The sequence below is a fragment of the Trachurus trachurus genome (assembly GCF_905171665.1).
Source record: "Trachurus trachurus genome assembly, chromosome: 5".
NCBI classification, from domain to species: Eukaryota; Metazoa; Chordata; class Actinopteri; order Carangiformes; family Carangidae; genus Trachurus; species Trachurus trachurus.
In genome coordinates, this window is record NC_139896.1 from 9,330,573 (window position 1) to 9,343,837 (window position 13,265).

The following is a 13,265-nucleotide window of genomic DNA, read 5'->3' on the forward strand; positions in this document are numbered from 1 at the left end:
TAAGTGACTCTTTCTTATTCAAAGTTGACTGTCTGACCATGGATGTTTTGGGGGGTTTTTTCTCTATAGGCTATGAGTTCAGCATGAGAGCAGAGTGGTCAGAGTCTTCCTCCTTCTTCCTGTCTCATTATTTTCCTGATGCGACTTAATGATGTTTACTTAAACGGAACAAGTGGTCTTCCTCATTAAATCACCACAGCCTCCCTAAAACACTCTTCCTGTAGCAAATGTGGTCATTAAGCTTGATTGTTGCAGCCACACTGTGGCACTACAAACACCTCAGTGTTAAACAACGTGTAAATTACTGATTGTTTGGCTATAATGAAGTGAGTCACACTGGCTGAAGTTAAACCAGGTAGGCAGCCGTTTCTGAAAAGCAGTGAAAGACACTTACCAGTCAAACGGCCAAGCTCAGTCAACACTTGACAATTGTAAAATGTTAACAAATAAAGAAAGAAGAAACTCCAGTGTAATACTGTGACTCTTTATCGGTTGATGATTCTTTGTCTGACACGCCGCAACAAGTTGGAAATCTGCGGACATTCAAGATTTTTATCAGCGCAGAAACATCAGGAAGCAGAGAAAGGTGAATGTGAGGTTCAGATGGAAAGAAAGAGACGAGAAAGAAAACTACAGTCAGAAGAAAAGTAACGTAAGTAATGATAGTAGTCTCTTTATATTTTATACACATGCAAATGTTTAAGTTCTGGGTTGCATTGTGTGTCTGATGCTGCCTGTGTCCTTTTGATCATTTATTGTGCCACATCCCTGGGTGAGTCTTGGCAGCACCTTCTCACCACATGGTGGTGTCCTCAGACACACGTGATGTGTAAAGATCCCTCACAGATACAGTCTGGAAAGTTTTCCTCATGTTTCCTGTCTGTTCTGAATTGAATCCAAGTGTAGACCTGGCTACTCTCAATTCTTCTTTAGATTTTGTTTCTTGGTAAGAATATAGATAATCGTTTTTATCTCAGATTTATAGTATCAAGAAAACATGGCTGTTTTTGGTGTGTAAGATTTTTTTTTTTATCACATTCTTTTTTTATTTTGTTTAGTCACTGTGTGATGGAAAGAGTCTTGTTTATTGGAAACACCTATATATAGGTGAGGCAAACCAATTGATTCTCAGTTAAATCAGCAGCATGAGCCTTCACCAACACTGTCACTTAAACCAAACTTTGAAGATTCACTCCAGGTGCTCCATTATCTCAGCTGAGATGTATGCTGATGAGCTGAGAATAAGTTTCATCATCTGGTTTGATCCAGCCCAGTATAATTTGATATGATTACAATAATTGATCTCTATCTATGACAGCAACAACAACAAAAAGTTAAAAAGTTATCTGAGGTAACGGAGTGAAGATTCAGCCATGGACTTTGCATATGTGGCCATAAAACTTTGTTATATATCATCTTAGAAATAGGTTTCATAATCCACAGATTCAGGTCCAGGATCTTTCCAGCTCCTGCTGAGTGTTTTTGTAACCCTGGTGACTGTGCCGGAGGGGCGGGTCCAGGATGCTGAGGCGGCCGCTGATTGGCCGCCGGCCGTGGTGAGGAGTGGGACGGGAGCGCGCTGCCAGCTGTGAGGGGCGCAGAGGAAAGGGCCAGGAGGAGAGTACTAAAGGGACGAAGAGCCGCAGCTTCACGTCTCATCCTCTCCAGCAGGTTGGAAACCTAAGATCTGCGTCCTGAGGAGGCTCCGCTGCTTGTTCTTCGTCTGTCAAAGTAAGTGAGACTTTCCCTCTTAAATTTCTCTGAGGCGCGTTCACCAACTGATGGGATGTTGTTTCGCACGTGCATGACATTTTAGGAGATAGTCTGCTAGGATATTTTAGCAGACTTCCCGCAAACTGTGTAATCTTCTTGTCTTTTCTTTCATCCTCTTATTACTACTTTGAATGTAAATATCATGTAAGTGTACTTTTTTTTATACAAGTAAAATGTAGTTTAGTTTAATTTTACATGCCATAGTTGTTTCTCTTTTAGGAGTTGTGCCCACCAAAAGTTAGGGTTAGGGTTAGGGAACTGGTGTGTTGCTCGTTGTAATATAGATATAGATATAGATATAGATATAGATATAGATATAGATATACAAATGACCAAATCCTGCAGAAAGTGGAATTTATCTGTGTTCCTGACTCTGGAAAGACTCTCCAGTCTCTTCAGACATCTCTGAGCTCTTTCTTTTGTCACACACACAGAACATTTGGATGTGAGCCTTCCAGAGCTTAACAGGCACTTGATGGTTGATTTATGCTTTTTTTTTTCTTTCTTTCTTTTTTTTTTTTTTCCTCAAACGAACAATAGACAATACAAAAGTACTGGCTTTAACTGAGAAGGCAATAAATTCAGGATGTGGGATTTTGGATTTTTCCACTTGACTGGACAGTCCCTGGTTACCTTTCACTGCTTCATCCATTGTTTAAACTTATTGTTCTTATGCACAACCTACATGTGTTGGATTTAAAGCATATTTAAAACAATTCATAGGCTATATCAGCTGCTGTAAATACAAGTCTAAGTCTAGACCAGGTTTCTGAGCCAGATTTATGTGTTGGCTGTGAACATTGTTCTGTGGGAAGTGGGTGTGTCCAGTGGTTTTGTAAGAAGTAGCATATTACACAGATCCTACTTAATATATAAGTGTTGTCAGGACTGGATTGATGTTTGCTGCACTCGGTTCTCTGGTGAACAAACATGCACATTTCTGACTCTTTGACTCTCTGTGTTGAACTAACTGCTGTGTGAAGAGACACACTGAATATTAAAGGAGCAAATTAAAGTAGCGCCTGCCTCCTGATGAGCACGACGCTCCTTTAATGGGAAAATAAGCCAGATGTTTCACTGGGAACATCACAAGTGACGTGCAACAGTTTATAGAGTGTGTGTACTCCCGGGGTGTTTTTTCAAGCCTATATATGCGCTCAGAGTTTGTTTGGCTGTTACTATGACGTCAACTTGGAAAGCAAACCCCCCTCTCCTCCTCCCCCCTCCTCCTCTGCGTTTAACACACCAGAGACGTGGAGGTCTCCTAACTTTCACCGTCTTCCTTCCCTCCTTAAACTCCAGAAACATTCCTCCCCGAGGGCTTCTGGTTCCTCCATTGACACTTTCATGGTTTACCATGAAATATCGAGGTGGAGTCAACTTTCCCTATGAACTTCAGTTGTGCAGCCTCCAGGCACAGATCACTAGATAAATGAAAGGGGCAGCACCCACCCTGCAGGAGCACACATTTGCTCTCCATTAGGCTGTCAGAGGGACGGAGTGAGGAGCAACATTAACCTTCATTCTCACCAAAATCTCTCTCTCTCTCCCTTTGGTATAGTCAGATGTATCTTCACTGTTTGTTCACTATATTGTGAATCTGTGGTGAATTCAGTCAGTGACTCTGGAACTTATACTTGTGGTTTCACAGAGGCCAGTGTGGGGTCTCTGGTAGCCCGATCATGGCCAAACCAAACTGTTAGCACAAGCTTTTATACTGAAACTGCTCACTGGCCCAAATTATGGAGAAAACCTACCACACACCACAAATTACTCTCTGCCTCTTCCTGTCTTAAAATCATATTCAGCCCTCATTTTAACTCTTTAGATTTGGGAAAGGGTATACTTTTGAATTGCAATACATCTAGAAATAATCTAAAGATGCACAGTTCAGTGCAGCAATATTTACTTTAAAATAGCCTCCGATACTGATGCTAACAATCTTTTGTCTTATTATCTCCCTCTAGATTCATCTTTTCCTCCCTCCTCCTGCATCATGCTTCGCCCCGTTGCCATCCAATGTCTCTTGTTTGCCTGCATGTGGGCGCTGTGCAACGCCCAGTCAAACTCTGGCACCCACACTATCCAGCTTCGTCTAGTCGGTGAGAAGCGGAAACACTACGAGGGCCGCGTGGAGGTATTCTACAATGGAGAGTGGGGGACGGTGTGCGATGATGACTTCTCCATCTACGCTGCCCAAGTGGTGTGCAAAGAGCTCGGCTTCGTGGGCGCTGAGTCCTGGGCGCCCTCGGCAAAGTACGGAAGAGGAGAAGGTAAGAAAATGGAGCAGCATGGAGAAGTATTTGTTGCTTTCTAGAGTTTGATTCAAGTCTTTTATTATATAAGCAAACTTTGAAGCCATCATATTCAGCTGTCGAAGACCTGAGGCGAAGTTTATTGGGTGTTTATCTCAGTAACCTGCCAGTCAGCCAACCACACACATTCAAACGCGGCATATCTCTTCACTTAGTTTCATAAGTTCCATGGAAATCCCTCAATGAGGTATATGTTTCCCCCTGTCTGGCTGCTAATATCCTAAGTCACTGGTTTCCCCATTAGAGGAGATGTGAGAGACGCCAATCAGTTAAGAGCAAGAGGAGTAGGTCAAGACTGGAAACAGTGGGAGTGTAGATCGGACTCACACAGACATAATCTCATCTCCATTTTCTGTGTCGCTTATGAATTCCTCCTTTTACTGTAAAAAAAAAAAACCCAGATGAGTTCCCAACTCTATAAATGTAGTAGCTGCTGGCAGACGGTCGTATGTGTAGGTTGGTAGCCGGTAATTAAAACAGTGTCGCTTGTTAAAGGCACATGTTTTCCCACTGGGTCAGACGCATCCAGACGCATCCACCCTGCCACTTCAAAAGTGGAATAATTAACTCAGTTATTTTTGCTTCCCAAAGCGCCCCAGTCATTACAGCAACTTAAAGAATTGCTACATTTATGAAGTCATACCCTCCATGCATATAATGCTGCCTGCAGATACTGTTTTATGAGAAGCAATTAACAGCCAGTTAGCTGTCTATGCAAGGCCCGGTTGTGCAGAAGGGTACAGTAAATGTCTGCGCTTAATTTTAGCTGTGGTGTAGGTATAAAAAATCGAGGCATCCGGGATTGGACTAGAGTCCGTCCAACTAGTGTTTCTGTAAGTTTACTGGAGGACACTGGTGCCAGTTCAGAATAGGGTGAGGGTGCAGGAAGTCTGACTTTAACATTTATTATGAGGAGTGTGTTCCCGCTTTAATCGTGACTAATAGATATTTTGTTTATCTCACAACTCGTTGAGGCTGTCTGCGTGTGTGAGAATGGGAACTACGTGCTTTCTTGTTGTTGGTGGAGAGAGACACATGGCTATAAAAGTGATCAAGAGCATTTTCCATTTTCCATCATCATGATGACTGGTGAAATAAACCACCAAATGTTTTTAATTGAAGACATTACAACATAGCAATTACAAGGACATCCCTTTTGGATGCAGCATGCCTTTCCCGTTAATCACATCTCCAGCTGTCTTTGCACAGCTATCACCTACGAGCTCAATCTATAACATCACAAAATCCATTTTAGTCTGATCTTCATAGGAACGCAGTGCTCTGTCCAATTTGTTATGACTTTGAGTTAAACTATGTGGTTGATTTAATGTGCCAATAAAAGCAGCATTTCAAAATTAATGGCTCCCTGCACGCTATGCTCCATGCTCCTTTCACCAGCTTGTGAAATTACATTCCCATAAGACCTGCAAATGATGGTTTTAACACTGCAATCCAAATTTATCACAATTGGCAATGTTGGATATTTGTTTAGACTGAGGTTTACCGAGTCCAGGCTGGTTCTTACTGGAGACCTCAGCTCCAGAAAACATCCCTCTTATTTAGAAAAAAAAAAAAAAAGAAAGAAAGAAAGAAAGAAAGGTAGTTCCTGAGGTAATCGTGTGCTGCCAGGAGGAGGCTACGTGACCGTACAACATGCAGTCACTTTCTTGGTATGATCAGGATGTTCCTCAGCAACATGTTGAGACTGTCTAGATGATGAGCAGTCTGTTAGCAGTTTCCATGGCCACAGTTATGTGGATTTCTTTCGCTGGATGATTCAGAACAGCCAGCTGGACAGCAGATGATCCGTTTCAGCCGTGACAACATTTTTTGGCCCGTGTTTAGCAGAAAAAAAAACGTGCCAGGTTAAGTTAGAGACCAAACACATCTCCACGTGAGTAAGTTTACTGCGTCTGTGACTTGACTCATGGGGAAATGCTGAAATAGCTAGATGTCAATAGGCTGTGACACACAGCTCACAGCTCAGGTTGTGAAGGTGCAATGATGAAATCACTGCTTCACCTGACCCCCTCATCTGAAGCAGTGGTTTTAACCCCCTGTTAAGGAAAATTACAGGAAAATGAAGATTGTACCTACAAGAGTTGGGGGCATCAATTCAGAAAAGATACTAGATTCTCATTTTCTATGCCTCAAAATCGATTCACAAATACTAAAAACGTACTTTTAATAATAATAATATAATATAATATGTACTATTATTATTATTATACATTTTAGTTTACGCGCCATTCTGGTTTCCGTATGCGGTGACGCAATTACGCAGCCGAAGATACCTTGGTGGTGCAATGGCAGCAGGGAATCGATTTTGAATCGAATCATGACCAAAAGAATTGTTGGATTTCTTGAATTCTTCTTCTTGAAAAGTCTTCAAGTGTCTCTTGAAGTGAGACCTACAAAGTAGCACCTGTCAACATGCACTGTGGCTGTAAATCATGATTATTTTCTTCACAAATAATCGATTCTATAGAACGAAACTGATGCTCGTGGCATTTGTGATGCTTCCAAACCATTCTTGTGGAAGTCCAGTTGCTTTTTACTACAACTCCACAAGAATAAGATGACCTGGATGACTGAGAACCTTCACGGCGTTCCAAACCATTAATTTTGGTTGACAGTCCAACATCCATTAAGATCACATAAGACAAAGAAAAGCAGCAATTTGTCACAGTTAAAGAAATTGGAGCTGTTGTACTACTAGGAAACCTTCATCTTTGTCAGAATACGTGCTCATTTCCTCGTATTGTTGCCGCTCTCTGTTCCAGGTCGTATCTGGCTAGACAACGTGCACTGCACTGGTGGAGAGAAGAGCCTGGCTCAGTGTGAGTCCAACGGCTTTGGAGTGTCTGACTGCAAACATTCAGAGGATGTCGGGGTGGTGTGCAACCAGAAGCGCATTCCTGGCTTCAAGTTCATCCGGAACCAGGCCAATGACGAGGTAGGTTCACATCGCGCTACCCGTTCACAGATGTGGTCTCAGTCAAACCTGCTCATGTACAGTACGCTAACAGTATACCTGGGTGCAGCACCTGGGTGGGACTCTTGATTTCAGAAATGATAGCACTTAGGTAATATCCACACATGGTTCAGATGCACATATGTAACAGAACAGATGTTCATCATAATATAAAAAGGAACAGGACAGGCTTGGGGTGAAAGAAATACCTTATCATAGTGGTGGATTGCTCCAAAGAGCCTGAAGTGCACTACTGTCTTTAAATCCTGCCAAGATCTCCAGACTGAGCTGTGGATTATGTGACTTTTCTGTCTGTTCATTTGAAGAGGAGCAATATTTACACTACCCCAGTAAAACGGACCTCACACAGAATACAAAAAAACTTACTGTGTGATTAAATATTTGCCATCCATTCATCTTTTTGGTTCACTGATTAACTTTCACACTCTTGCTCCAACCCTGCTGTTTGAAAATCTGCTTAGAGCACAGGACTGGGTGGCAGCAGCTTTTTGTAAATCCCCTGCTAAGTTTCTGGATAAAGTCCTTCCTGTGTTCTTAGTAACTACAAGATCATTTCAAACCAGATTAACTACATTAGGCTGCACCATTAAAATTTAACACATGTCTGAGCCTGTATAGACAAGTAAGGTGTGAAGTGGATGATAGTGAACATGCATATTGAAGAAATGTAGCTTAAGAAGCTGTGATAAATCCAAAATATTACACTTTTAAGACCAAACAATATAGTAGCATACAGTACTGAACAAAGTTGCACTTGTTTCGTAACAGTTAATCTCATCATAGTATGTATATATGCTGTTTTAATATCCACGTATGAGGAGACAAAGTTATTAAAAATTGACAAAGAGCTGGTGAAAGTGGCTCCAGAATTTCGAGCTGTGTGATTAAATGATCTAATGGATACTAAATATGAACGTCTGGACAAAACCAGACGAGCGTTCTTCCATGCAGGTAGTCACATCTACCATGACATTAGGCCAGTAAAATAATCCACTATAGTCAGCGCAGAATGGCAAATAATGTAGAGCCATTTGCACTAATGACTTTGCCAGGCCTCTATTAGTCCATCGCTGCCCTCAGCAGACCCCCAGTCTGCAGCCAGGGAGAGTTTGGAGATGAGTCAGAGTCGAGGAGGGGAAGACCATCCTGTCTGGCTGCACAGAACGCCTCCGTATACCACATGGAAAGTCAGTGTGGGTCTGTGAATGCGACTGAAGGGAAGGGAGGGAGGGAGAAAAGAAGATAGGAGCATTCCTTCAGCTTGTCTAAGAACAAATGATTAAAACCACTCACTGCTGCAGAGGGTTTCCTAATTAAAGCCAGTCTCATAAAAATGAAGCAGAATTTCTTTGGCAGCCTAGAGGACAGTGCTCTAACACTTTGCTACTGCCTTCATGTTAACAACATATTTAATCCACTAGACGTGTAGTGGTAGATTTAGATTTTTTTTTATTCCTCTCTCTACAACAGCCAGAACAGTGACTGTGCTTTTTTTTATTGGATTATACTAGACGACACCCTCGTGGAATCCATCTAAAATCCTCGTGTCCCACTCTCATGTCTTGCTGAGTCATGGGAATGAAAAAATGAAAGAATGGAGAAATTGAAATATTTAATTATAGACTAATGAGCCTCAGACTCAAAGAGTTCCTATTTTTTTTTACAGGTCGCGTACATAAGCAGCACCCTCTCTTGTTCTTTATTTGTCTTGTGTATTTAGGATCTCCGGGGTGTAACTGCAGTTCAGCCCCACACCCTGTAAATATTTCCTCAGTCTGGCCAAAGTTATACACCTCTGTCTTTAACCGTGCTTGAGCTGACGTCAGCAATGGGCAGCACTGTTCCTTCAATCTGTTTACTCGCTGTATGAATTGACATTCTGTGCTCAATCTGGAAAGTTAACACCCAAACCATGAGTGTACTACAGTCCAGGTGAAGGTCAATATCAAACGGGCGAAGCAAACAGAGCATTCACCACCATATTGATAAATCTAAACGTTTGAAGAGGTAAACTGGTGCCATAAAGTCAGTGACATGTCCGGTCATCTTGACAGTTTTTTAAGTCTGGTCTGTATTTCATTCACAGACTTTGCATTATCAGCAATTTCTTTTAGTATATGAATATTTTGTAGTCTTATAAAGCTACAGGTCACAGAGTTGCTTCAAACGGTAATTATTTTGTTTTTGTGAGGAGCACATCATGAGACTACTTTACAGGGATATGGGAATATGTGAAGATAAGACCATAACAGCTCAGTCTGCCAAGTTCAGCTTCGACCACAAATGATAGTCCACTGAAAACATCAGTCTGTCATTAATGAAAACAGCAGATTCCAGTGCCACGAGCTGCACGTCTCAAATTTTAGCAGAGGCAAAAAGCAAAGACGTGCTATCCGATATGCACAACTAATACCAATCGATCAGTCAGTCACTTTATTTATCCCTTTACCATGTATCTGTAGGGCAACTGGGTATGCAGTCGTGGGATCCATGCGTTGAGCATGCATAAAACATAAAGATGTAACGTCCTAATAGAATTAGAGCATTAGCAAAGTATCAGAGTCATTTAACCGAGGAACTAGTGTTTTCTCACAATCCAAGCTCCTGTCAGAGCCGTCATTTAACCTCCGACCACTCCTGATTGCCACTTCGTCTAAGTAACGTCTGTCTTTAATGCTGTCTGCTACCGATCTGACCTCTGGAGGCTCTAACCATGACAGCCTTCTGAGCTGGTTACGTAACACCCCTAAAACAACAACAGAACATACATTCCTGCGCGACTCAGTCATTATCATAAATGTAAAAGTTCACTAATCCCCCCCTATCATTCTGACAAATCTACGATCTATTTAATTACACACAATGCACAGTTTTCTTTAACAGAATTTGTCTAAGCCAGCACAGTTGTGTTATTTATTACCATGTGTTTGACTCAGGGACTGTTTTTTTAGTCAGAAGGGGGGGCTTTGTTTCCCAGCAGAACCAAACAGCAGAATAAAAGGGAAAACTTTGTTTATCATCTGTTTGTCGGGACTTTTTAACCAACTCAGCCATGTTCCACTGTTGTTCACGTGGGAATGGCACGATGCACGTGCCGTCCGTGCTCACACAGGCTCATTGTTGATTACATCTCCTTCATTAGGAGACCTCTGAACTCTCAGTCCGTGTAAGGTTGATGTTTATGAGAGAGAGAGCGTGGTTAAGATTGATTAAGAAGATATTGTGTATATAATGTGTGTTTTCCAAAGAGCAGGCATTGCTCTGTCACGTGTCATTGTTGCATAAGGCATTGCTCTGAGCAGATGCAAAGTTTCTAATGGGAAGTCACATAAACGTGAAGATCTCCTTCTCATGCTGTTAAAACCGCGTTCCTTCTAAACAGATTACAAATGTAGATGAGTTCATCATCAGTCCTCTTCCTGAAAGCATGAGAAAAAGGATCAGCAGCCAAAGCAGCTGCAGTTTGCCCACCAGACCATTTAGTGTGTTTACTTGGACCAAACACTCAGATCTTGAGGAAACACAAACACGTCAGGAACCAGTTGTGATAACAGCAGCGACTCAAGAGCCTGTTGATTCTTTGCGGGGCAAAGGAGTGCAATTCTCCACGAGGCGTGACGGTGTCCTCTTACAAGAATTTGAGTTCTGCACATTCTGAGCTATAGAACAAAAGGAAACGTGAGCCTGAGCTGGATGCGCATGCAAGAGCCTTGAGAGGAGGAGAATGATCGAAGGGAGAAAAGGTTGATGCATGTCAGGAGGCAGAAGCCAGTTTCTTTCTCTCTCTTTCTCTCTCTCTCTCTCTTATGGATAGAGTAGCAGAGACATCCTCCACATGTTCAGCAGCTGGATCCCAATGTGGCCTCAACTCTCCTCTTGGCTGCACAGCATCCAAAGTCTTTTGGACTCTTTTTATTCATACCTACACTGTATGATTTACCATTGGCACATTGGGCTGGCTCAGTAGAGATGATTTATTATAGGTTCTCTGCACATCCTGTATGCATTTAAACTGAAGTATAGAAGTGAATCTATTCAGATATCAAGAAGTTAAAGGCACACATAAATCACTTGAAACCAATTTTGGTGTAGATCTTCAATCCCTCCACAGAGCTGTTCAGTGTTATTAATTTTCTTGCTGGGAATTTAGATAGCATCGGTGTCAACCTCATTTTTCTATTACATGTGACAGTCTAGTTTAGTTTGGCATAAAAGCTGGAGGGAGGAAACAGCAAACACAATCAGCCCATTAACACGTCTAAAGCTTATTGTAATTTAATTGTTATCGTGTGTGTTTATTCTGCACAAACAGTGAAGTGTAGAAACACTTGAATGGGAAGTTATCCGCTAGATTATTTTTTGGCTGTGAGCAGTGAGCTGGTCGTCTGGCAGCCTCGCAGTGACGAGACTCCTGGGATGAAAACCGTCGTCCGACAGGAACGTTTCTGGCAGGTGACCCAACTGTGAAACTACAAATAAACAAATAGGATCTTTTTCAGTGTGAAGCAATCTGAATACAAACCATTAAGACTTGTGTTACAACTATTTCACATCCAGCCAGTTTCTGGAGGAGGAATTAATAAATCAATCACCTTTATTATGAAGAGTATAGTATTACACAGTTTTAAGTTGATTCATGTGCAATAATAAGTCATTCTGTAATCAAGTCCAGCAAAACCCTGCCGACTTTTTTCAGTTCTGAAATATTTGCTCAGGGATTAGTTTGAAATGTGTACGTGCGTGGATTTACCTGTAGTAATGGTTCTTTTTCATTGCTATGATGGGAGCAGCACTGTAATAGTTATTCCAGATGCAAAGTACACACACATACTTCCTCTGTCAAGTCAGACTGGGGGCCGTTGAGGCAGAAAAGTGGGGTGGGGCAGATGTGAAAGTCATTTCAAAGAGGCTCGCTGTTCTCTCGCTTTTCATCTAAACTGTGGAGTGATTAACATTCAGACTTGCCATGTTTTGTAAGGTGGGGCGGGTAGTTGATGGGTGGGGGATCTGGTGGTGGTTGGGGGGGTGGGGGGATGCACGTGCAGATGAACGTGCAGCAGGTCTGGAAAGCTGAGTAAAATGGAAGAAATGCACAGTAGTGGAAGCATTAGTCAGACACTGGCTAGACCACAGTCTCATGTTCACACATCTACATTGTGAGGGGTCCTGGTCAGAAAAACAAGTCTGCTCTCCAGTTGGAAACAGTTCAGTAACGGTCATCAAAGCTCACTTCAGAGATGAGGAGTAGTGAATAGAGCTAAATGAAGAATGTTTTCTTTTTTTTTCTCAGACGCCTCTTACAAACAAGAGCAGGAATGTGAGACTATATTTGAAAATGAAAAGGTATTTTGGAAGGAAGGGGGAGAGAGAAAAAAGAAAAGAAAATCCTCATAGTGAATGAATCATTACAGCAGCAGCACAGTCATAGAGTTACTGTAAGATGAGACAATTCTGTAGAAATGTCCAGTTGAGATTTAACCTCACAATGACCTGCAGGATGGAAAAGCCTGCTCTCATAATAAATGGGTTTATGTCCCTGCATCACATATTTAAGCTGCTCCGGTTGCCAAAACAGTTACACACATCCTGGTGACATCCACCCACATGTCCTATACTTAAAGGAATAAGTAGTTGCATATATTGGGCAATACCCTTATTATATAGAACTTATCGTGGGAAATGAGGAGTTGCCACCAGCAGCCATTTATCTTACCCTTCTACAAAGACTGGAAACAGGAGGGAAGAGCAACACGACAATAAAATACACTTTTTTTTGCTATTTAACCTATGATATCTTCTTTATTAATCTAGGACAGAGCAGGCCTTTATGCTAAACTAAGCTAACCAACCAGTAGCTGTAACTTCATAGGCTACTTATATGAGGGTGCTATAAATCTTCTCAATATGTCCATCTATTAATTCCTGCTGCAGATCTGACCTCTTTTTTTTGGAGAGTCTATATTTCCATCCACATTGATATTATGTGATTATTTAACCATATAATATAAAATGGTTTATCGTGGGTCCATGTTCGATGTGCTGTAGCAGTCATTTTCCTGCATTGCTTTACAAACCAAACAGCATTTTGCTGAGTTTATGTCTGGTGGTCAGAGCTCGGTGGTGGTGTGGGGGTTGGGGGGCACCTGGACTGACTCCAGCTGTGGGTATCTGTCCTCTTCTCT

At 41.8% G+C, this 13,265-nt stretch overlaps 1 protein-coding gene across 1 annotated transcript in view; it reads left to right on the plus strand.

The window, feature by feature from the left end:
* Window positions 1–1,587: 1,587 nt before the first annotated feature.
* loxl2a (lysyl oxidase-like 2a) overlaps window positions 1,588–13,265 on the plus strand; it is a 31,074-nt gene continuing 19,396 nt past the window's right edge. The window contains exons 1-3 of the mRNA XM_083972775.1: window positions 1,588–1,731; window positions 3,741–4,046; window positions 6,872–7,044. Coding sequence (XP_083828901.1) covers window positions 3,770–4,046; window positions 6,872–7,044 — 450 coding nt within the window. The 5' untranslated portion in view covers window positions 1,588–1,731; window positions 3,741–3,769. The remainder of the gene's footprint in view (window positions 1,732–3,740; window positions 4,047–6,871; window positions 7,045–13,265) is intronic.